The sequence below is a fragment of the Vigna unguiculata genome, chromosome 3 (genome assembly GCF_037176805.1).
Source record: "Vigna unguiculata cultivar grain cowpea cultivar isolate G323 ecotype 2 chromosome 3, ASM3717680v1, whole genome shotgun sequence".
Lineage (NCBI taxonomy): Eukaryota > Viridiplantae > Streptophyta > Magnoliopsida > Fabales > Fabaceae > Vigna > Vigna unguiculata.
The window spans coordinates 7750429-7775786 of record NC_140794.1 but is presented as its reverse complement, the minus strand read 5'-3'; the positions used below and the strand labels follow the sequence as shown (position 1 = coordinate 7775786).

The window sequence follows — 25358 nt, the reverse complement described above, 5'->3', positions numbered from 1 at the left end:
CTGGGTCAAATCTCGATCGGGACCAACTTGACAGAATTTGGCCTAATTCGTCCAAATTCGTCCAACTGGGCCTAACTCGATCGGGCCTAATTTTGTCCTAAGATGATTATTTTAATTGTGTAAAATTAATATAATTTTTAAATACTTTTTTTTTCAAATATCTAACACAAATAACTTTTATTACCTTTTCATTAAAAACTATTTATAAAAAAATTATTTGAATTTATACTTTTTCATATTTTCATTCATAATAAAAATCAAAGTTAGAGAATATTTTTTTGATTTGTTGATATTTTGTAGTTTTGAAACTCTTATATCTTTTTTTTGAAATTTAATACTTTTATAATTCACGTTTAGGATATAATTTGATATCTAATAATCAGACAATAAGTAAAAAATAGTATTAAATTATACATCAATACTGTAAATCGTTGCTTGACTTTTAAAGGAAAAATATCTTTTAATTTTGATGGGAATAGGATACCAAATATAAAATGATGCAATACATATATTCAAATTATTGCTTTTAGATTGGAACAACTGTTTTCAGATGATGCAATCTTACAGACATATGAAATTAATAAAACTAGATTAATTTTAAAATTCGGATAGATATTGCAAATGGGTTCAAATTCAAAAAAGGAAAGCCTTACGGGGGAATTTAACAAAAAAGTGTTGCATTCAGAAAAGCTTAAAAAAGAATCCTTAAAGGTGTCTTTAGAAGAAAATAGGGTATGCTCAGAAATCTTGAGATGAATTTAGAAGAAATAGAAGGTGTTCGCTGAAAAGAAGCTCAACCACCAACAGCAGGTGAAGTTAGAAGAACATGGGTGCACACAGAGACCCAGCCCAAAGTCGCAGGTGCAGTAAGAAGAAAATGAAATGTGGTGCAGAACCCACCGGAACTGGTGCCGGCGGCGAGCTCCATGGAGTTACAACAAGAGGCGTGTGGCTGCCGGAAGCGCCTGGTTTGACGACGGGTGCGGCCATGGGTCTAGCATCGGCGGCAAGACTTGCAAAATGAAATTGAGTGTTAGCACTATTATTATTTTGCATATTTTTATTTGCAAACAAGAATCGCATTCGTATTTTTAATGATTTTCATGTCAAAAAAAAGATCAAGGTTAGTCATCTTGAAGACATTCTTCGAATCTTGTTTGAATTTATTAATTAGTGATATATAGGATTTTAGGAGAAAGAAGTAGAGTGGTACAGAGAGAGAATTCAATTTATTCTCATTATTAGAAACGTTATACAGAAGCTGTATTATATACAGAAAACAAGAGATCTAGAAACAGAAAAGTAAAAAAGTAGTTATGACAGGTGTGGGTGTTATAACAGATGACAATAACAAAACGCTACACTTGGCTTAAATTCTAATACACCTCCCTAAGCCAAAACATCACCCAAACTTTATAACACCAATCAGGTTCCTTAAGTCCTTGAATCTGTCCTGTTTCAAAGTGAGTATGTCTGCTAATTGCATTTCTGATCTGCAATGTATAAGATCAAGCCTCCCTTTATTCACTTGCTCACTTATAAAGTGGTACTTTGTTTCGATGTGCTTGCTTCTCCCATGAGAAGCAGGATGATTTGCCAGATTAATGGCTGACTTGTTGTCAACAAGTAGCCTTACTCTTCCACCTAAATCAAACTTCAGTCCCTCCATTAATGAACTCAACCATGCTGCTTGACAACTAGCTTCACAGGCAGCAATATACTCAGCCTCACAAGATGACAAAGCCACCACTGATTCCTTAGTTGAACTCCATGAGATGGGTGAGTCTCCAAGGAAGAAGATGTACCTAGCTGTACTTTTCCTATCACACTTGTCCCCACACCAGTCTGCATCTGAATATGCAGTTAAACTCAACCCAGGTTCAGCCTCAACTTTCGGGAAAAGAATTCCAAAATCACAAGTGTCCTGCAAGTACCGCAACACTCTTTTTGCAGCATTTAAGTGTGACTGGCGCGGGTTCTGCATGTACCTACTGATCAGTCCAACACTAAAACATAGATCAGGCCTTGTATTACATAAGTATCTAAAACTCCCAACTATCTTCCTGTATCCAGTAGGATCTACACTCATCTCCTTGGGTTCTTTCTCCAGATGCAAACCCATTTCAGCTGGTGTGTTGGCTGAATTGCTTTGATGCATTTCAAACTTCCTCAAAACCTCCCTTGCATACCTTGACTGATGCATGACCAGACCAGATTGAGTTTCTGTAAATTCTATGCCCAAAAAGTAATTCAGCCTACCCAAGTCACTCATTTCAAATTCATTTAACATTTCACCTTTGAATTTTGAAATCAACTCCTCACTGCTGCCCGTGATGAGTAAATCATCAACATACAAGCAGATTATCAACTTATCAATTTTTCCATCCTTGTGACTAATCCTGACATAAACACCATGCTCAGACACACACTTTCCAAATCCAATACTACTCATGAAGCTATCAATTCTCTGGTTCCAGGCCCTTGGAGCTTGCTTGAGTCCATAAAGAGCTTTCCTCAACCTATACACCTTGTTTATATGCTCTTTAACCTCAAAACCTTGTGGTTGTACTACATAGACTTCTTCCTCAAGATTACCATTCAAGAAAGCAGACTTTACATCAAGTTGATGTAGTGACCAGTGAAAATGTACAGCAAGAGAGACTACTAATCGGATAGTCTCAATCCTAGCCACTGGTGCAAACACTTCACCATAATCAACTCCAGCTTGCTGTAAAAATCCTTTGGCCACAAGCCTGGCCTTGTGCCTTGTAACGACTCCCTGTGGGTTTACCTTTGACTTGTAGACCCACTTCAAAGCTATTGGCCTCTTCCCAGATGGAAGCTCAGTTAACTCCCATGTGTGGTTCTTTTCAATTGCTTCAATTTCCTCTTTCATGGCCTTCCACCACCTTTCATCAGACACAGCCTCCTCATAACTCAGTGGCTCAGACTCAGCTATGAGAGCATAGTGCACAAAATCTCCATCTGAGGTCACAGCTGCTTCATAAGACAAATCATAATCCCTTAGATGGGATGGTACCTGAGTGGTTCTGGATGATTTTCTAACATTCACATCATCATTCCCAGAACCAGAGTTTTTATCTGCACCATCTTCATTTATCACAATAGTCGGTTGTGCTTGCTGACTAGTCTTCTCATCCCATTCAGTAACTTCATCTACTACCACATCTCTACTCACTATTGCTTTCCCTGTGTTGGGATCAAACAATTTGTATCCACCAGTAGAGTGGAAACCAATCAGCAGCAACGGTACACTTTTATCATCTAACTTTCTCCTTAGTTAATCTGGCACATGTTTGTAGCAAACAAAACCAAACACTCTCAAATGTTCCACACTTGGTTTAACACCAGTCCATGCTTCCTCTACTGTTATATTCTTCAACCTCTTTGTGGGAGATCGATTAAGAATATATGTTGCTGTAATAACTGCTTCTCCCCATAGAAACTTTGGAAGATTTTTGCTCTTGAGCATGCAACGTACCATATTCAGCAGTGTCCTGTTCTTTCTCTCTGCAGTTCCATTGTGTTCAGGAGTGTAAGGAGGTGTGACCTCATGAACAATACCCTCATCCTCACAAAACTTCTTAAAATCAGTAGATGTGTACTCTCCACCCCCATATAATCTAAGACATTTGATTTTCTCACCACTTTGTCTTTCAACTAAGGCCTTGAAACATTTAAACACCTCGAGTACTTCACTCTTCTGCTTAACAAGATATGTCCAAGCCTTCCTTGTTAAATCATCAACAAAAAGCACAAAGTACATGTTGCCTCCAGGAGTTTCTGTTTGCATGGGACCACACACATCCGAGTGCACTACTTCAAGTTTGCTTGTTGTCTTTTGTGGCAGATATTTCGAAAAACTTCCCCTTGTTTGTTTACATTGAACACACTCTCTGCACACATTTTCAGGCAATTTAACCAGCGGAAGCCCTTTAACCATTGAGTCTTTACTCAAACGAGATAGGTCCTTGAAATTCAAGTGACCAAAACGCATGTGCCATAACCATTCTGCATCCTTTTCTGAAAGAGCAAAGCATTGATGATTGACAACACTCATTATAACACGAAAAGTCCTATTTTGGGAAAGTTTTGCTTTAATGGTTAACCTCCCATTCTGATCAAACACACTGAGGTAATTGTCCTCCATCTGCATCGTGAAACCTTTTTGTAAAAGTTGTCCCAGGCTTAGCAAATTCGTTTTTAACCCAGGGACATATAATACCTCTTCAATCACCACTTCCTTTCCACTACTATCCCGCAAAACAACCCTTCCAGAACCCTCTGCAGTCAAGCTTCTGTTATCTGCAAACTTGATCTTTCCATTAGCAACTTCCTTCATCTTCACGAAACACTCCTTTCGGCCAGTCATGTGGGTTGAACACCTCGAATCCAAATACCAGGAACTGCACTCTGCCTCATCTTCATCAGTCTTAGCCATTAACATGACTGGTTCAGAATCTGACGTTTCAGAATCTGACGTTTCATCTTGCGCCAGGTGTGCTTGGTTTTTCGGTTTGTTCTTAGCTCCATCTCTCTTCCAACACTCCTTGGCAAAATGACCCAACTTTTGACAGTTAAAGCATCTCACCTTCCGTTTGTCGAACTTCCAATTCTGTTCTCCATCAGAACCTTGATCTGTCTTGTGATCTTTACGTCTTTCTTGATCACTCGAGTCTTTCTTGTGTTGTTCTTGAGTTTCTTTACGCTTATCATTCTTCTTGTTGTACTTCTTGGACCCTTTTTCTTTTCCACGATACTGAGATCGAGCCTGCAGAACTTGATCTTGAAACTGTCTGCGCTCATTTAGCCTGTGTTCATGTGACTCCAACGTATGCTGCAACTCTTCCAACCCCATGGTTTCCATATCTCGTGTTTCTTCAATAGCCACCACTATGTGATCGTATCTCGGTGGGAGTGACCTTAGAATCTTATCAGCAACATATTGATCAGTGATTGTGTCCCGACACGCACGCATAGCATTCACATGCTCTTGCACTTTATCAAAGTAGTATGCCACAGTATCATTATCCTCCATGGCCAAGCACTCAAATTGCCTTCGTAGAGTTTGCATTTTCACCTTCTTACTTCGATCACCATCACCATAGGTCTTGACTAAGATCTCCCATATTTCTCTGGCTGTTTCAGCCTTTGAAATCCTGTGAAACACCTTTGGACCCACGCATTGGTAAAGAAGACAACGAGCCTTACTGTCAAGTTTCTGCTGGACTTTGTAATTTTTCTTCTCTTCGTCAGTTGCCTTTGCTCCCAATTCAGGCAATCCATCAAGCACAACATCTGCAACATCTTGGAAGCCAAAGATGGCTTGCATCTTGATGTGCCAGTCATCGAACGACTTTCTGTCAAACACCGGCAACGCTCCCTGCATCATTCCTCCTACTCCAGCCATGGCAGTTTCTTGATCGATAAACCCACGTGCCCCCTTTTAACAATCGTAGGTCTAGATACCATATAGGATTTTAGGAGAAAGAAGTAGAGTGGTACAGAGAGAGAGAATTCAATGTATTCTCATTATTAGAAACGTTATACAGAAGCTGTATTATATACAGAAAACAAGAGATCTAGAAACAGAAAAGTAAAAAAGTAGTTATGACAGGTGTGGGTGTTATAACAGATGGCAACAACAAAACGTTACACTTGACTTATATTCTAATATGATAAACTGTTCCTCTCACCAAAAGATCATCAACTCACAAAGATATGATTAAAATATCAGCATCGATATAGATTAGCTTTTTTGAAAGTCCAAACTTTACAAATGATCATTTATTACAATATGATGGCAATTTGGACACCGAAAACGATATAACGTGATAGTGATTTTGTGCACAACATGAATTTTATTCATGTAGATTCTACAGAGCATCATATTCGTTGACAATGCAAGAGATTTATGAAAAGACTTAAAAGAAAGATTCCCGAAGAATTGTCTTTTTCGTATCTTAGATATTCTTCAAGAAATCAACTACATTAAACAATGAATTGTATCATATTAGTACACAGATTCCAAAATTTCTTGGTAAGAGCTTGAATCACCAAGGCTAATCCCCACATGCCTTTGTAGCACTAAGTGCAGTTGTGGCCTAAGCCCTGGCTTTTTAGTAAAATGTGAAAACAATATTTGTACAGGATCCTTAGTTGAAATTTGAGGACAAATACAATGAATTTTGGTGTTTCAAGTGAACTAGAAGTATACACCAACAAAAAAATACAAAAATGTGGCACTAATGTAACCAAAGACAATACAAAACTGCAGTAGAGAACCTGCATCTAAAATATTAGGCCTCATGAACCCTAATTTTTAGCAGTGTACATGCAAAGATTTCCAAATCCCATGTACTCCTTGCGTTCAATCTTTTGAATCATGTGATCAACTCCTACTCCACCTGTCATGTCACCAAATAAAACCATTTTACACTTTCCTCATAAAACTGCACTAACACACTCTGCAAATGAAACAATCTTACACTTACCTAGTAAAACTGCACTGACACAAAGTGTGAAGGTTAGAATGAAAATGATAACAGATGCTCTCCCCAATAAGGCAACCACCTTTCTCACCAAATACTGTCCAACAAGTGAAGCTACAGTCGCTACACCTACCAAGCAAAGGGCTGCAACACCATATCCAAACTTTAACATTATAATCTCCATTAAATATCACAACTTATTGCTTCATTATAAGCTTCTCCTAGTCCATTCAAATTATATGGTACTAAGCACATTCTCTTGGAAGTAGGCAATTTACTCTGTCATTCAGCACATTTTGCATTCATTCGTTCGTGCATACTTACCATAAGGAACGGGGAAACGTTTGAGAAGGTAATATTCCACCACAGCCATAGATGCAGAAAATGCCATTGCCAAAATGGATGTAGCACTTGCCACCTTTGTCAAAAATTCCCCAATCAGAGTGGTTTCCAATACACAAATTTGATGAGAGAAAGAAGAATGAAAGGTACCTGAGGAGGGATTCCTATTCCAAGGAAAAGGGGTGCCAAGATGAATCCTCCACCAAGGCCTAACAAACCAGCAACTGTGCCAGCAACTGTGCCACAACAACAGAATACAATTAACTTCCACACACTCCAACGTGGTTGTTGATCACCCTTTGATGCTATGCTTCTCTGCCCTTTGTATAGTCTCATCGCCTGGTATGCGCTCATTCCTACAGCTATGGGGATCTAAATCACAACAATAAACAAACAGTGAATTTTCGCTATGATAATGACATTGATGGCTTACCACACATTCAACAATGATGCCATATTAGCTTCATCAAAGAGAACTAAAAAATATAAGATGACAACTGGGGTTTTACGAAATTGAATTCTCCAATAGTAGTTGGTACCTGGAGTAGATTCACGGCCCAATATGCTCCAGAGCAAGTTGTAGTGTAATTCTGTTCCAAAACAGAGGCATATATTATCATCATAATAACTTGATCAATGAATCCCAATGCAAGAAATGAGAAACTGAATTTTTGAGTGAATAGCTCATAGGGTACCAACTTTTCCAATCTCTAACGCAAGTATCATAAACCAGACAGCGAAAAGATGTCCAAGGTCCTTCCAACGAATGTTCTCAACCATAGAAACCTGCATCACAGTTTTACATTTCGTTAAAATGAATAGAAGTTGCACATATATGAAATCAATAGGTTTAAATATTTTGTACTACCTTTTTCTTTAGTTCCTTTGTATCATCTTTGACAAGGTCTTCTGTTTGAATATAATGTGCAGCATCTTCTGCAGTTGCAATGTCTGATAAGATTAAAAAACAGCATCACATATCTGATAATCATTTATATATACAGAAATGTAGAACAGAAATAATACCAAACAACTTACCATCAATCCTTGAATTCTTCTTAGCTTCCTGGCATTATAACATAAATGCACGCATAAGCATCAGATTGCAAAACTTGAAAGAAATTTAAGACATAAAAGAGGGTGATGTTTAAAGAAGCAATTAATTAACCTTCTTCATTATTGTTTCTTGCTTCCATGTATCAACACCCTTAAGGAAGGATTTAATAGAAAGACCTGTTTAACATTCGGATCACATCAGAGGAAAGAAATCAATTGAGCAAATCAAGAGTGTCTAAATTTTAGAGGTTGATCAGTAATTCTTACCAACGAAAAGTATAATTAGCAAAACTGTTAGCATCCACTCAGGAAAAATGACATTGAAATCAACTCCAATGCTGATTCCAAGCATCAACATCGGTTGGAAGAGAAGTGCCAAGTCATAATCAATCACGGGCAAGTCAAGTGTGGGGTGTCTCTGCCTCAAATTGTAGAAAACTGTTGCAGTTGCTCCACCAGTAATCATGCCTAATTCATCAACCAAAGTTTCAAGAGAATTATATTCAAAACAGTAGCTGAAAAATAGCAAAAGTACAGAGCAAATAATATGATGTTACTAATAATATCAACAGATTTTCTGTTATCGGATTTTCATGAAAACGTATTAATATCGAATAATAAAGAAGGCAGAATGGCAGTTCTTACATTTTGATATTGCTATTGCAGATTTTGTATCAAATCCAATAATGAGGGTAAGCATGGGCACAAAGATGCCACCCCCACCAACACCTCCAATATTCCCAAATGCTGATCCTAGGAATCCAACTATGCTTCCTACTATTATTTTCCATCCAAATTTCATACTCTGCACACAACACAAAGTTAAATACAATTCAACGTTCTTGACATACAAACACTAATCCACATGCAGAGTATTTGTGAATTGTTTTACCGGCCAAGTGTGGTGGTATAATACTTTAGCATTGGTATCATCCCCTACTGTGTGATTGGACTGTGAGCTCGTGTTCTCGGCGGAGACTGTGACAAGAAGAAGCATAGCAATGAGAAGCTTTCCAGAAACCCTTTTCGCATCCCACCTTTGTGATACATCATGCACACCCATTATGCCTCTTTAGATGCTTAGCTGTTCAGTTCTCAAAATTCAAAATCTTATTCCTTTTAGTACTATGATGTTGCTATGATTAATTTGCCTCAAATGAGCAACACCATAACTGTTATATAGATCTTTTCAAAATCTTCACTTCAAATAGGATCATGTTATGGTTTTAGGTGCAAGAAAACAAATCCTAGATCAAAATAAGCAGGCCTTTGTTATGCTTTTCTTATTCTCTTTATCGTCTCTTATGCCTTGTGCTTCAAAATAGTTGTGTATTTCTGTTTCTTCTATTTTTTGGTGGTTTGTACTATGATTTCTGTCATAACTCATTTGGAATATTCCTTTTGTAGTTACAATCGCTTCGGCTCAATATTGGAATATAATATAAATAACAATTTGGTCAAAATACCTTGACTTTTCAATAGCTAACATTTTTCACATTTACCCAAACAAGCAAGACATTTTTTGGCGCCCCTGTAGATTGATTCTCTTATTCTCTTAATTGTATTACTCTTATCTTAGTTATTTTCTAATGTTAAACTGCTGGGAACAAGAATTAATGGTAAGAAAGGTCTTAATATTGCCTTTTCAATGAAAAACTATCAGGATGAATAATTATCAGCGTATCTCTAATGATGAAGATGAATGTGGTTAGTGACAACTCTTCAAATTTCTTTCATCTCTTGTTTCACAGTTCTTTGTTTCCTATCTGTCGACATTCTCAATTGCTTTTCCTTTTTAATAAAAGAATTAGTTTGTCTCATTTCCTTAACCAAGTTGTCAATCTTTTGTCTCATTCCTTTTGTTTTGTCATATGACAGCTTGAACGAGGACCGAAATTACACTGATCACAACATTGTGGATGTTTATCTCTTCTTCAACCCAAATGCATTTGGAGCAAGAGATGATTAATTAACTGTATAAATGTGATTACATTTGTTTTCTAGTGTTAAAATTAAATCAACATCAATTTAGACAATTATCTTGTGACCCTTTTTTCATAGGCTAAGGCTGCGACTTTTTCACAGATGCTACAACTGTAATAAACTCAACTTTAGGAGTTGACTGAACTACAACCTCTTGCTTCTTTGAAAACGCATATAAGAAAAAATATATAATTTGAATTCTTGTACATGTTAGTATTTAACTCCATAGTTGATGGTCCCTTTGATGTATCTAACAACTCATTTTGTTGCCTTCAAGTGAATCTCATTGGCATAATGCATCAATCTTGATACCATGGTATTGTAAATGTGAGATACACTAGACACATCCAACAAAATTTCTAAAATGTGCTTCATCAACTTTATCAGCTACATCCTCTATAACAATTATCTCCTTTTGAATCATAGGAGTTGTCATTTTCTTTGCATTCATGTAGCTGAAACCTTTTCAGGATCTCCTTTGAATATTTTTGTTGACAAAGAAAAATCTCATTCTTGTTTTAAATGATTCCATGTCCAGAAAATGGGTCATAAGACCAATGTTAGATTGTTCCTGCCATCAACATACAAAGAATTGGTTAAAATATCAACATCATGCTTGACATGCAATGTAGCTTTAGACTGTAATATTCCATGGACTTGCTTTAGGGCATAAATAACCTCCACAAGATGATGAAAATTTTGACTCCGGAAAATGATGTCATGTGATGGGGATTTTTATTGGATCGCAAGAGAGTATATATCAAAATCGCACATAATATGAAGAAAAAAATAACCGAATTTTTTCGACAGATTTTTTTTCATCTGTAAGTTAACTGTTTCTGGTAGTGAGCAAGTAAATAATACTGATTTATCTTGGATCGGTGACACATGAACCACACTTCTTTTACAAAATGTTTGTCAAATTCAAAATAATGATTTCTTTGAAGATGATGGACAAGCCAGTTTTCAATATGGTCTAGGTTTTATACCATAGGTTCGAACTCGAGACATTGAATTCATTGTAAGACTCTAATACTATTGTTACGAAAAGGTTAACCTGTTCGTACAAGGATACAAAATCCCTTAACAAATATAATCTCAATTAGGACATCCTTCTAGCAAGGTTCTCGATTACGTTAAACAAAGTTTTTCTCATGTACATTATGATAAAAGTAGAACATGTTATTCTTGTCACATAGCCAAACACATATTACCCTTTCCTTTAAGCATTACATGCATTAAAACTCTCCAACAAAGCTTTGTTGTTGAAAGAAAACATCACGTATTGAATGTTTCTCGTTGTCTCTTGCATTAATCCCTTCTACCCAAAGTGTTATGGTCATACATTGTGACTCACGCCATTTATCTAATAAAAAGGCTTCCTTCTCCTATTATTAACAATAAAAGTCCTTTTCATATTTGCATTGTCATAACTTGATTTGACTGACTTAAAAAGTTTTTGGACGCATCTATTTTGCATCAACCATTGAAGAGAACAGAAACAAATTTGATTTGAGAGCAAGCAACTGTGTTTTACTTGAAGGCAGCAAAAATGAGTTGCGAGATAACTGAATTTATTAAGGTCATTTATACACTTCATTAATCGGGTTGAAGAAGAGATAAACATCCACAATGCAGACTGTTGTGATAGTTAGAAATTTTGAGTCTAAATTTCACATCAAATAAAAACGACAAAGTTGAGCACACTTATAAACTCGTTGTTTTAAAATTTTCGGTTGAAAATGTTGTTAATTTCTTACGTGGATTGAGCTTAAATCATATTTATGTAACCTCTCTCTGAGTGTGGATTCAATCCCCTTATTAGATAGAAATGAAAAAGTGAACACCTTACAAGAAAAAATATCCATTCATGCTGTTTTTGGTAACAAAACAAAAGGAATGAGACACTAATTATTATATAAAAAAAGGAAAGCAATTGTGAATGTCGACAGATAGGAAACAAAGAACTGTGAAACAAGAGATGAACGAAATTTGAAGGGTTGTGAGTCACTGCCCACATTCATCTTCATCATTAGAGATACACTGATAATTATTCATCCTAATAGTTTTTCATTGAAAAGGCAATATGAAGAACTTTTGTATTTCATGAGTGCCACAAATATATGCTCCTTGCTTACCATTAATTCTGGTTTTGAGCCATACTAACATTAGAAAATAACTAACATTCGAGTAATACAATTAAGAGAATCGATCTTGAACTAGGCGTCAAAACCAATAAAGTTAGAGGGTTAGCATAAAAGGGGTGCCAAAAAATGTCTTGCTTGTTTGGGTAAATGTGCATGTTGCAGTAAAGAAAAATCTCACCTATTGAAAATTCAAGGTATTTTGACAAAATTCCTATTTATATTCTGTAATATTCCAATATTAAGCCCAAACAGTGGTAACTACAAAAGAAACATTCCAATGGAGTTATGATAGAAACCATAGTACCAAAAAAAAAAAATTCACAATTATTTTGAAGCACAATACATAAAAGATGAGATAGAGAATAATAAAAGCGTAACAGAGACCTGCATACTTTGACCTGAGATTTGTTTTCTTGCACCTAAATTTTGATTGAATTAAAATAACATGATCAACTAGGGAAGTTCCTATTTGAAGTAAAGATTTTGAAGAGATATATATATATATATATAAGTGTTGTGGTGTTGCTCATTGGAGGCAAATTAAGCATAGCAACATCATAGTACTAAAAGGAGTAAGATTTTGAATTTTGAGAGGTGAAGAGCTAAGTATCTAAAGAACCATAATGGGTGTGCATGATGTATCACAAAGATGGGATGTGAAATGGGTTACTGGAAAGGTTCTCATTGCTGTGCTTCTTCTTGTTACAGTCTCCGCCGAGAACACCAACTCACAATCCAATCACACTGAAGGGGTTGATATCAATGCTAAAGTATTCTACCACCACACTTGGCCGGTAAGACAACTCACAAATACTCTGCATGTGGATTAGTGTTTTCATTTCAAGCACGGTGAATTGTATTTAACTTTGTGTTGTGTGCAGAGTATGAAATTTGGATGGAAAATAATAGTAGGAAGCATAGTTGGATTCCTAGGATCAGCATTTGGGAATATTGGAGGTGTTGGTGGGGGTGGCATCTTTGTGCCCATGCTTACCCTCATTATTGGATTTGATACAAAATCTGCAATAGCAATATCTAAATGTAAGAACTACCATTCTGCCCTCTTTATAATTAGACATTAATACGATTTCAAGAAACTCCAACCAAAGAAAATCTGTTGATATTATTAGTAACATCGCATTATTTGTTTTGAATATAATTCTCTTGAAACTTTGTTTGATGAATTAGGCATGATTACTGGTGGAGCAACTGCAACAGTTTTCTACAATTTGAGGCAGAGACACCCCACACTTGACTTGCCCGTGATTGATTATGACTTAGCACTTCTCTTCCAACCAATGTTGATGCTTGGAATCAGTATTGGAGTTGATTTCAATGTCATTTTTCCTGAGTGGATGCTAACAGTTTTGCTGATAATACTTTTCGTTGGTAAGAATTACTGATCAAGCTTCAAAATTTAGACACTCATGATTTGCTAAATTCATTTCTTTCCTCTGATGTGATCTGAATGTTAAACAGGCCTTTCAATCAAATCATTCTTGAAGGGTGTTGATACATGGAAGAAAGAAACCATTATGAAGAAGGTTAATTAATTACTTCTTTAAACTTCATCCTCTTTTATGTTTTAAAATTTCTTTCAAGTTTTGCATTCTGATGCTCATGCGTGCATTCATGTTATAATTCCAGGAAGCCAAGAAGAATTCACGGATTGAAGGTAAGTGGTTTGACACTATTTCTATTCTACATTTCTGTATATATAAGTGCTTACCAGATGTGTCATGCTATTTTTTAATCTTGTCAGACATTGCAACTGCAGAAGATGGTGCACATTATATTCAGACAGAAGCCCCTGTCAAAATCGATACTAATGAACTAAAGAAAAAAGTAGTACAAAATACTGAAAGTTATTGATTTCATATATGTGCAACGTCTGTTCATTTTAACGAAATGTAAAACTGTGATGCAGGTTTCTATGGTTGAGAACATTCGTTGGAAGGACCTTGGACATCTTTTCGCTGTTTGGTTCATGATACTTGCGTTAGAGATTGGAAAAGTTGGTACCCTATGAGCTATTCACTCAAAAATTCAGTTTTTCATTTCTTGCATTGGGATTCATTGATCAACATAATATGACGATAGTACATGCCTCTATTTTGGAACAGAATTACACGACAACATGCTCCGGAGCATATTGGGCAGTGAATTTACTCCAGGTAGGAACTACTATAGGAGAATTCAATTTCTGAAAACCATAGTTGTCATCATATATTTGAAAGTGTGGTAAGCCATCAATGTCATTATCATAGCGAAAATTCACTGTTTGTTTATTGTTGTGATTTAGATCCCAATAGCTGTAGGAATGAGCGCATACCAGGCAATGAGACTATACAAAGGGCAGAGAAGCATAGCATCAAAGGGTGATCAACAACCACGTTGGAGTGTGTGGAAGTTAATTGTATTCTGTTGTTGTGGCACAGTTGCTGGCACACTTGCTGGTTTGTTAGGCCTTGGTGGAGGATTCATCTTGGCACCCCTTTTCCTTGGAATAGGAATCCCTCCTCAGGTACCTTTCATTCTTCTTTCTCTCATCAAATTTGTGTATTGGAAACCATCTCTGATTGGGGAATTTTTGACAAAGGTGGCAAGTGCTACATCTATTTTGGCAATGGCATTTTCTGCATCTATGGCTGTGGTGGAATATTACCTTCTCAAACGTTTCCCCGTTCCTTATGGTAAGTATGCAGGAATGAATGCAAAATGTGCTGAATGACGAGTAATTTGCCTACTTCCAAGAGCATGTGCATAGTATACTAGATAATTTGAATGGACTAAGAGAAGCTTATAATGAAGCAATAAGTTGTGATATTTAATGGAGATTATAATGTTAAAGTGTGGATATGGTGTTGCAGCCCTTTGCTTGGTAGGTGTAGCGACTGTTGCTTCACTTGTTGGACAGTATTTGGTGAGAAAGGTGGTTGCCTTATTGGGGAGAGCTTCTGTTATCATTTTCATTCTAACCTTCACACTTTGTGTCAGTGCAGTTTTACTAGGTAAGTGTAAGATTGTTTCATTTGCAGAGTGTGTTAGTGCAGTTTTATGAGGAAAGTGTAAAATGGTTTTATTTGGTGACATGACAGGTGGAGTAGGAGTTGATCACATGATTCAAAAGATTGAACGCAAGGAGTACATGGGATTTGGAAACCTTTGCATGTACACTGCTAAAAATTAGAAATCATCAGGCCTAATATTTTAGGTGCAGTTTTGTATTGTCTTTGGTTACATTGGTGACACATTTTTGTATTTTTTTTGTTGGTTTATACTTTTAGTTCACTTGAAACACAAAAATTCCTTGTATTAGTCCTCAAATTCCAACAATTGATCCTGTAGAAATATTTTAAGTTCATATTTTCTCAGGGAGCCAGGGCTTTGGCCAGAAGAATAGTTGTTTTCTCTGTTTTTGTATATGTATTTCATTTCTTTATCCTTCAAATTCAATCGAAGCAATCTTTGGTTTCTGTATTTTTAAGAGGCTGCATGTAATCAATATCTCGTCCCTTAGTGCATGTTAATTTCTTAGAAATGTATGTGTTTAAGTGAAATCTAAATTTCCAGAATTTGAAAACAATAAAAGAAGAAACTGTATGAAAAAAGAATAAAAAAGTTGCATTGCATGCGAGGGTTATTCATATTTTATTATTGCGACAAAGGTGCAGTGTATGAGTCCTACTATAGGCAATGAAAAAGGATTTTTGACAATTGACCGTTAATAATTTTATAAGAGTAAAATAGTATTAGAAAAAGTTAACTTTTATATTTTTAGAAAGAAGAGTAACTGAATATTAAGAAGAGAAAATATCAAATGCTAATAAAAAAATGTGCCGTCAAAGTACAAGTGTCCGGTAAGGTGAAAGGATTTCTGAACTTTTTTTATTAATCAAGTTTGTGGTGTTTTATGACCGCAAAATCAAATCGTGACATCACCCTCCCCGATTGACGGTAATTGAAATAGGATAAGGATACAATGCCTCAGTTATTTGACCTCAATCTTATCCGCTTACGTGGCATTTATTATTTTAATATTTTTTAATATGAGAAGAGCAGTGACGCGTGAGAGAAGTTCGTGTGAATGTTAAGGTTGGGATACACGCGCTGCAGAGGAAAAGTAAGAAAAAAAGAACTGAACGTTGCAGTTTAAACTAAAGACGAGAGTGCGGTTTAGGGAAAAGTGAAAGCTAAAGTGCGAATTTGGGAAAGAATAACAGAGGTGGATCACTGCCATAGCTTCGTCGACAATTGGAAGCCCTAATTTTGGTGTTCTTCTTCTCCAAATCAAAGGGCAATTTGGTATGTTTTACTACCCCTATCTTGGTCGAGCGGGGTGAATCTGAAATTAGAAGTTTGCATACTACCACAGTATTAGGACCACTAAGAACGACTTGATTGATATGCTTGCTCCTGATCAAGGTACCAAATTTGGTGTTAAGGTCCTGATTGGCAAAAAAAAAAAAAATAAATAAGTATTAGGTTTCCTAATTTATGTGAGGTTAACGTGTGCTTAATGAATATTTAAAACTTGACATATACCAGATGAGACCCTCGAGTTTGATATTTGGTCAACCTCACACAAAATATTGTGTCATGAAACTCAGTGGCGGCATGGCGCAAATACCTCTGCATGCTAAGTGTCCTTTTGTAATTCCATAAATGTCTTTTTACATTGTACTTTTTGTACAGGCAGTACTGCAACTGCTTTTCAAGTGTATTTTTACATAATTTCTGGTTTGGATACAATCCAAAGGCCATCCAAATAATTCCATGAGACCATGAATCATCACCACACAACTTAAATAACTAATTGAAATTGAAGATTGAGTTAAAAACCAACTTTTCTGGTTAGACAATCAAGTGTCCTTTTATGATTCCATAAGTGTCTTTTTACATTGTACTTTTTGTACAGACAATACTGCAACTGCTTTTCAAGTGTATTTTTACATAATTTCTGGTTTGGACACAATCCAAAGGCCATCCAAATAATTCCATCACCATGAATCATCACCACACATCTCAAACAAGTCATTGAAATTGAACATTGAAATAAAAACCAACTTTTCTGGTTCGAGAATCAAATGTCCTTTTATGATTCCATAAGTGTCTTTTTACATTGTACTTTTTGTACAGGCAGTACTGCAACTGCTTTTCAAGTGTATTTTTACATAATTTCTGGTTTGGATACAATCCAAAGGCCATCCAAATAATTCCATGAGACCATGAATCATCACCACACAACTTAAATAACTAATTGAAATTGAAGATTGAGTTAAAAACCAACTTTTCTGGTTAGACAATCAAGTGTCCTTTTATGATTCCATAAGTGTCTTTTTACATTGTACTTTTTGTACAGGCAGTACTGCAATTGCTTTTCAAGTGTATTTTTACATAATTTCTGGTTTGGACACAATCCAAAGGCCATCCAAATAATTCCATCACCATGAATCATCACCACACATCTCAAACAAGTCATTGGAATTGAACATTGAAATAAAAACCAACTTTTCTGGTTCGAGAATCAAGTGTCCTTTTATGATTCCATAAGTGTCTTTTTAGATTGTACTTTTTGTACAGACAGTACTGCAACTGCTTTTCAAGTGTATTTTTACATAATTTGTGGTTTGGACACAATTCAAAGGCCATACAAATATTTCCATCACCATGAATCATCACCAAACCACTTAAATAACTAATTGGAATTGAAGATTAAATTAAAAACCAACTTTTCTGGTTCGAGAATCAAGTGTCCTCTTATGATTTCATAAGTGTCTTTTTACACTCAACTTTTTGTACAGGTAGTACTGCAACTGTTTTTCAAGTGTATTTTTACATGACATCTGGTTTGGACACAATCCAAAGGCCATCCAAATAATTTCATCTCCATGAATCATCACCAAACAACTTAAATAACTAATTGGAATTGAAGATTGAATTAAAAACGAACTTTTCTGGTTCCAGAATCAAGTGTTCTTTTGTAATTCCATAAGTGTCTTTTTACACTCAACTTTTTGTACAGGCAGTACTGCAACTGCTTTTCCAGTGTATTTTTACATGACATCTGGTTTGGACACAATCCAAAGGCCATCCAAATAATTTCATCTCCATGAATCATCACCAAACAACTTAAATAACTAATTGGAATTGAAGATTGAATTAAAAACCAACTTTTATGGTTCCAGAATCAAGTGTCCTTTTGTAATTCCATAAGTGTCTTTTTACACTTAACTTTTTGTACAAGCAGTATTGCAACTTCTTTTCAAGTGTATTTTCACATGAAATCTGGTTTGGACACAATCAAAAGGTCATCCAAATAATTCCATCTCCATGAATCATCACCAAACAACTTAAATAACTAATTGGAATTGAAGATTGAATTAAAAACCAACTTTTCTGGTTCCAGAATCAAGTGTCCTTTTGTAATTCCATAAGTGCCTTTTACATTGTACTTTTTGTACAGTCAGTACTGCAACTGCTTTTCAAGTGTATTTTTACATAATTTCTGGTTTGGACACAATCCAAAGGCCATACAAATATTTCCATCACCATGAATCATCACCAAACAACTTTAACAAGCTATTGGAACTGAAGATTGAAAATAAAAACCAATTTTTCTGGTACGATAATGAAGTCTACTTTTCTAATTCCATAACTGTCTTTTTATACTCAACTTTTTGTACAGGCAGTACTGGAACACCTTTTCAAGTTTACTAATACAATCAAAAATAACACAATTGCCTTCCTAAAATTAAGTATATTGATGGTTAGATTACCATCAAATCATGAATATATCTATCAATGTACAAACTACATATTAACTCCAACAAATGATTCAACAATATATACAATTGTGCCAACATAAGTGGCTTTTTCAATCACACTTTTACTTCTAAGACTGCATAACACATTGCAAGTTAAATAACATATTCCAATGTATCAATTCTTATTTCATCCTACTTTCCAAAATACATATACAATGACTATTCATTATCCTTCGTCTACCTCAATCTAAGTATCCCTATCTAAAATTATCTCAAAAATCATGTTATGGCAATGTTCGTTGTGTGAATGGCCTTTAATAAATCAACAACTACGCCAACAAGAGTGCGCCCAAGCAATGCACCGAACGGTACCCACCACTTTCCGCCGAACCCGCCGCCTCCAACAACCCAAACCACTCTCGAGAACTCCGTTATTTGTTTCCACTGCGACCCACAACACCAACCTTTATGGAAGGATAGCCTTTTGGGGAAGAAAAAACTCTTGCGATACAAATGCCTCTGTGCTTGTGTGACCTGCTCGAAGAAGAAACTTGCGAGGAAGGAGAAGGACGAGGGAAAACGAACCAACACACTATATTTTTTTGAAATGTTTCTCCAATTCACCGCGCGTGCACATGACGCAAACTTACCTGGGACGCTGCCTCCAATTACCGTTTCATTTAAAAATATTAAAATAATGGATACCACGTAGACGGGTAAGATTGGAGTCAAATAACTGAGACATTGTATCATTATCCATTGAAATATAAGAATATTTTGAATATAGAAAAAAAAAACTCACTTAAAAATTTATGTATTTATGAAATGCTTAAAACTTAATCAATCGGTTTTGTTATTTTTCATGTAAGTATGCAAAAACAATAACAATGCAAAGTAACCCTATATCACCCAAGAATTCAATTGAAAAAATATATTAATATTGAGTATTCGATAAAAGGAAATTTTTTAATAAAGATTTAATTCAGAATACTCAAATTTATCAAAGATTTAAAATTTAATCAGGCTAAAATTATATTAAAAAATTCTATATAATTTTTTTAAGATCTAATTTTTTTAAGATTTTAATATTTAAAAAAAATAAAAAAAATGTTTATTGTATTGTGAGTTTGTTTTATAAATTTAGTTTTTAATATTAATAGGAAATAACATTCAAATGAAATTCGTATTAAGCTATTTATATATGTATGTTTAATTTAATTTAATTTTATGAAATCTATTTTTTCTATTAGAAGATCAACCCAATAGAACTTGACCTGTTTTCATAGTTTTGGATTAATTTTGTATCGACTTTCATAAATTTCTATAGCTTTTTATTAACTAAACATATAGTTCTACAATAAATACCATCCATCAGGAACCTTAGAACATTGATATATCAACATTTTATCATTGTAAACATTCATTTGACACTCTCAAATTCTCTTCATCCCTCTCTCTCTTTTCACATTAATCATTTATTACATTCTTCATTTCTCTCTCTTCTAATCTGGTCTTTGTAGATAGATATGAGATTCTGAATGTTCACAAACCTTTCCCTGAACATCATTTGTGGACCCTGTACGTGCAAAGGTCTCCAAATCCCATGTACTCGTTATGTTCAATCTTTTGAATCATGTGTACAACTCCTACTCCACCTGTGACCAAACAAAACCATTTTACACTTTCCTCATAAAACTGCACTATCACACTCTGCAAACAAAACCATCTTACACTTACCTAGTAAAACTGCACTAACAGAGAGTGTCAAGGTTAGGATGAAAATGATCACAGATGCTCTTCCTAGTATGGCAATGGCCTTTCTCACTAAATGCTGTCCAACTAGTGCTGCACCAGTGGCTATGCTTACGAAGAAAAGAGCTGCAACATGATATTCAAAGTTCAACATCAAAATTTTCTCTGTAACAAGTTGGTGTTTCATTAACTCAATAATAACTATTTTATGTTATAGAGAAATTGATTAAGTTTTTCTCTAATTATCCGGTAAAAATCTTATGGAAAGAGTGGTGTTTGTTCATCCAAACTTACCATAAGGAACGGGGAAACGTTTAAGAAGGTAATATTCCACCACTGCCATAGATGCAGAAAAAGCCATTACCAAAGTGGATGTAGCACTTGCAACCTGTGTGGAAAACTCCTCAGTTAGAGTGAATTCCATGTAAAATCTGCATAGAGTTTAAGGCAAAAAAAAGGTACCTGAGGAGGAATTCCTAGACCAAGGAAAAGGGGTCCCAAGATGAATCCTCCACCAAGGCCTAGCAAACCAGCAATCATGCCAGCAAGTGTGCCACAAGCACAGAATAGAACCAACTGCAGCACACAAAAATGTGTTTGTTGATCTCCCTTGGATGCTATGATTCTCTTCCCTTTGTATAGACGCACAGCTTCATATGAACTCGTTCCTACAGCTATGGGAACCTGAAAGTACATAAATAAGTAAAATGATCAGCAATCACCATGATAATGATTGTAATGGCTCATTAAATTCTCCTAGAGTAGTTTATACCTGAAGTAGATTCATTAACCAATATAACCTTGAGCAAGTTGTTGTGTGTTTCTGTTGATTTCAAAACAGAGGCATCTGTTATCATCACATTATGTTTAACAGAAAATGAAAAACTCAAATTTTGAGTCATGGATACCAACTTTTGCAATCTCTAATCCAAGAATCATGATCCAGCCAGAAAAAAGAAGTCCAAGTTCCTTCCAACGAATGTTCTCAACTAGAGAAACCTGCATGACAGTTTTAGATTTCATTAGAAACAATAGATGTTGCACATATATGGAGTCAATAACTTTCAGTATTTTGTACAACCTTTTTCTTTGGTTCATTAATATCTTTGGCAGGGTCTTCTGTTTGAATATAATGTGCAGCACCTTCAGGAGTTCCAATATCTGATTACATAAAAAATAAAAATAGCATAACATGTCTGATAAACACTTTTATATGCAAAAAGGTGGAATGGAAATATTATCAAACAGCTCACCGTCAATTCGTGAATTCTTCTTAGCTTCCTGGAATCATAACATGGATGCAAGCACAAGCATCAGAATGCAAAACTTGAAAGAAATTTAAATCATAAAAGAGGGTGATGTTTAAGGAAGCAATTAATTAACCTTCTTCATAATGGTTTCTTTCTTCCATGTATCAACACCCTTCAGGAAGGATTTAATTGAAATGCCTGTTTAACATTCAGATCACATCAGAGGAAAGAAATTAACTGAGCAAATCAAGAGTGTCTAAATTTTGAAGCTTGACCAGTAATTCTTACCAACGAAAAATATAATCAGCAACACTGTTAGCATCCACTCAGGAAAAATGACATTGAAAGCAACTCCAATACTGATTCCAAGCATCAACATTGGTTGGAAAAGAAGTGCTAAGTCATAATCAATCACGGGCAAATCAAGTGTGGGGTGTCTTTGCCTCAAATTATAGAAAACTGTTGCTGTTGCTCCACCAGTAATCATGCCTAATTCCATTCATGTGTAAATTTCCAAAGAAGAACATTCAATTCAAAACAAAGCTTAATAATGTGAAGTATGACCCTAATCTAACTCAAAAAGAGAATGATGTATCACTGTTTAGTTAGAGTTAAATCACATTTAATTTAATAAGAGTAATCGGTGGCTTGTATAAGCACATCAAGAACAAAATTGTCATAATCATAACCAAGACACCACCAAGTGTTACTATTAAAAAAGGGATTATATATTCCTTGAGTACTAAATTTGTTGCTAAAACAGTTAACATGTAGATTAAAAGTTGGTTGATTTTTTATATTGATGTAATCTATATTTATGATAAGAAAATACCAAAAAAGCATAATTAAAATTGTTGTCTTATAATTTATTTGTTTTATTTTAATATATAAGTTATGATTTATTTGTTCAAAAATGTATCTCTTTATTTAATTTGTTTAATTATATTTTGTGTACAATTAGATTTTGCTGATATATTACATCAAAATGCGATGGTGAATTATTTGCAGCGTAAAGTTACTTTTAGTATAAAAGAAGTTTATATTTATTTTTGTATAACTTTAAAGTATAGTTAAAAATAAAATAGAAATAGGAGATGTGTATATAAATATAAAAAAAATTATTATATATTGAAATAAATTATTGATAATTCAAATATTTCTTTTTTTTCTTACACGTTACTGTTTTCTCTTTCATGTTCATGATACTCACTCTTGCCTCACAAATTATATTCTGATTAGAATAAATTTTTTCATACGTTGTTTTTTTTTTCCGGATAATATTATATTTATATTAAATTAATTAAGCGTACAATTGACTTCTAAAATACGGAAAAAAATTCCATTACATATCCATAAAAACTACTAATGAAAAATATTAACATATAAACTATATGAATATACGATTATATGAAAAAAAAAAATCAAGTTATATTTTAAAAAATAAATTTAAATTATTTCCATAGTTTATTTTCTTTTAATCAAACTATCAAATATAAATTACCTATTACGATCGTCAAAACATGAGATTGGATTAGATGAAGAAAAAAAAATTCTTACAAAACCATTTGCAAATATATCTAGTGTTATTATTGGAAAAATAAAAAGTTCAAATTTAAATACTTTTAACAACTAAACCAAAAAAATATAACTTTTTTAAATATTCCTAGGAAGTAGTCATGTATGTATATGTTAAAAGAATACAGAGTCATAACAGATGAAAAGAAAACTGGGAAAACGATATTTTGATTAAAAATGTATGCATTCGTAAGGTCTAAAAGAAAAATAAATTATTCAGAATACTATAAAGAACATGTTTCATTAAAATATTGGCACTGAGATTTGGACAATGAAATCAACCTAGTACCACTCCCACATGTTTGGTATCAATGTCCCACACAGATCTAGTAATTAACCCATCCCAAATGCTATATTAATTTTTTTATACCAATCGTACCTTTATAATTATACATTTTCAACCAAAAATTGTTCTTTCTTATCTATATTTTTTAAAATTTCAAAGTAACATAACTTTTTTTTTAATTACACTCTTAATGTAATCAATATGGAAAAAGAAAAATTAAAAATATATATAACGACATAAAAAAAAGAATCTTAAACCTCTATTATCAAGGAAAAGAAGATGGAATGTTAATTTGTTAGAGAAAATAATATATATATATATATATATATATATATATATATATATATATGTATGTATGTATATATATGTTGAGAATAGTCCAAGTATGAGTCAAAAGTTTCATATTGGATAGAATAGACAAAGTTAAACACTATACAAAAATAAAGACCCAACACATCATTGTTGTAAGATTTTGGTATAAAAGTGGTGTCAAGTATATCTTATATGTGTAAGACTCATATCATATAAATATATAGAACTATAATCTCTCGATGACTATAATCATATATGTAAAATATATAAACCCAACAATATAAATATATATATATATATATATATATATATATATAAAAGTTCTTACATTTTGAAATTGCTGTTGCTGATTTTTGATCAAATCCAACAATAAGGGTAAGCATGGGCACAAAGATGCCACCACCACCAACACCTCCAACAGTTCCAAATGCTGATCCTAGAAATCCAGCTATGCTTCCTACTATTAGTCTCCATCCAAATTTCATACTCTGCACACAACACCAAAACAAAAATGAAAAACCTTTATCCATTTAATCCAATTTAATGCAAAAAAAAAAATATCCACACACATGCATGCACGCATGCATGCATGGACTGAAAAATTTTGGAGTATAACAGAACTTTGTTCATAGAAACTTTTTTTTTTTTATCTGTGATGAAAAGTTACTGTAAAATGAACATTATTTCTTACCGGCCAATGGTGCTTGTAAAACACTTTGGCATGATAATCAACCCCTACAGTTCCATTTGATGGTGTTTTGTTGTCTGCATTATTCTGATGAGAAGAAGGAGTTGCTGCTGAGACCGAAACAAGAAGAACAAAAGCAATGAAAGCCTTTGCAGCAACCCATTTCACAGCCATTGATAATTAATTACTCTCTTCAGAAACAGACCAGTTTTTCTGAGCTGAAAATCTTAGTCCTTTCAGAACTAAGATGCTGTACTTTGCTTCAAAATGGAACCATGAGGACCATATATATAGAAATTTTAAGAAAGTGTTGTTCATCACTTCAAAGTGTACACTTGTACGGTAATATTGTTGATAATGGGTTTTAGTATTCAATCAAAATTTAGGTACAAGAAAACAACATGTTCGGTCAGAGTAGTATTGATAACAACATGGTCTCTATTCTCTGTGTTCATTGGTTTCATTCATCTTTTATATCTTTTATACAATTACACATACTTTTTTGGCTGTTTGTGGACAGTGTACACCCACTTACTTTGGCCTAATAAACTGATTAGTGCTTCAAATATGCCACATGCACTACGCTTTGTGGAGCTTCCAAAACCAAATGTTCTAATGTTTAAAATCTCTCAAATTCACATCAACATTTCAAAATATTATACTTTTAGGAATTAAAAATTATATGTAT

General features: G+C 34.3%; 3 protein-coding genes and 1 long non-coding RNA gene across 5 annotated transcripts; 2 read left to right on the top strand and 2 right to left on the bottom strand.

Annotated features, from left to right (window-relative positions):
• Positions 1 to 674: 674 nt before the first annotated feature.
• On the top strand, positions 675 to 10091 carry LOC114178101 (uncharacterized). Its single transcript, XR_003603265.2, has 3 exons — positions 675 to 1032; positions 9574 to 9617; positions 9789 to 10091. It is a non-coding gene; the product is annotated as an uncharacterized LOC114178101 (long non-coding RNA).
• Positions 6105 to 8973, bottom strand: LOC114178099 (sulfite exporter TauE/SafE family protein 3-like). Its single transcript, XM_085671226.1, has 12 exons — positions 8827 to 8973; positions 8556 to 8715; positions 8178 to 8378; positions 8023 to 8087; positions 7893 to 7920; positions 7723 to 7805; positions 7554 to 7640; positions 7394 to 7444; positions 7005 to 7226; positions 6837 to 6930; positions 6516 to 6656; positions 6105 to 6428 (listed from the first exon to the last, which is right to left on the bottom strand). Exons 1-12 carry the CDS (start codon positions 8971 to 8973, stop codon positions 6337 to 6339), a joined length of 1371 nt encoding a protein of 456 aa, XP_085527352.1. The 3' UTR covers positions 6105 to 6336.
• A 2572-nt stretch (positions 10092 to 12663) lies between the features above and the next one.
• LOC114178667 (sulfite exporter TauE/SafE family protein 3-like) lies at positions 12664 to 15384 on the top strand. 2 transcript variants are annotated; one of them, XM_085671230.1, is made up of 12 exons: positions 12664 to 12834; positions 12922 to 13081; positions 13229 to 13429; positions 13520 to 13584; positions 13688 to 13715; positions 13821 to 13885; positions 13968 to 14054; positions 14164 to 14214; positions 14343 to 14564; positions 14640 to 14733; positions 14911 to 15051; positions 15139 to 15384. In XM_085671230.1, the coding sequence occupies exons 1-12, from the start codon at positions 12664 to 12666 to the stop codon at positions 15228 to 15230; spliced, it is 1377 nt and encodes a 458-aa protein (XP_085527356.1). In that variant the 3' UTR covers positions 15231 to 15384. The 2 variants fall into 2 exon arrangements, with proteins under 2 accessions (XP_085527356.1, XP_085527355.1); XM_085671229.1 differs by having other exon boundaries at positions 13803 to 13885.
• Positions 15385 to 20116: 4732 nt separating this feature from the next.
• LOC114178098 (sulfite exporter TauE/SafE family protein 3-like) lies at positions 20117 to 24947 on the bottom strand. The gene is made up of 12 exons (XM_028063810.2): positions 24674 to 24947; positions 24311 to 24470; positions 22098 to 22298; positions 21943 to 22007; positions 21813 to 21840; positions 21641 to 21720; positions 21472 to 21558; positions 21332 to 21382; positions 21022 to 21243; positions 20854 to 20947; positions 20545 to 20685; positions 20117 to 20462 (listed from the first exon to the last, which is right to left on the bottom strand). The coding sequence occupies exons 1-12, from the start codon at positions 24842 to 24844 to the stop codon at positions 20371 to 20373; spliced, it is 1392 nt and encodes a 463-aa protein (XP_027919611.2). The 5' UTR covers positions 24845 to 24947; the 3' UTR covers positions 20117 to 20370.
• Between the last annotated feature and the right edge of the window lie 411 nt (positions 24948 to 25358).

Coding starts and splice junctions, on each gene's coding strand:
- LOC114178098 (XM_028063810.2), bottom strand. CDS start 24,844: ATGGCTGTGAAATGGGTTGCTGCAAAGGCTTTCATTGCTTTTGTTCTT. Junction 22,299..24,310: donor AGCAACAGCAATTTCAAAAT/GTAAGAACTTTT, acceptor GAATGGAATTAG/GCATGATTACTGGTGGAGCA. Junction 21,559..21,640: donor TTAATGAACCAAAGAAAAAG/GTTGTACAAAAT, acceptor ACTGTCATGCAG/GTTTCTCTAGTTGAGAACAT.
- LOC114178099 (XM_085671226.1), bottom strand. CDS start 8,973: ATGGGTGTGCATGATGTATCACAAAGGTGGGATGCGAAAAGGGTTTCT. Junction 8,088..8,177: donor GCTAATTATACTTTTCGTTG/GTAAGAATTACT, acceptor AATGTTAAACAG/GTCTTTCTATTAAATCCTTC. Junction 7,806..7,892: donor GAAGAATTCAAGGATTGATG/GTAAGTTGTTTG, acceptor TAATCTTATCAG/ACATTGCAACTGCAGAAGAT.
- LOC114178667 (XM_085671229.1), top strand. CDS start 12,664: ATGGGTGTGCATGATGTATCACAAAGATGGGATGTGAAATGGGTTACT. Junction 13,430..13,519: donor GCTGATAATACTTTTCGTTG/GTAAGAATTACT, acceptor AATGTTAAACAG/GCCTTTCAATCAAATCATTC. Junction 15,052..15,138: donor TGTCAGTGCAGTTTTACTAG/GTAAGTGTAAGA, acceptor GTGACATGACAG/GTGGAGTAGGAGTTGATCAC.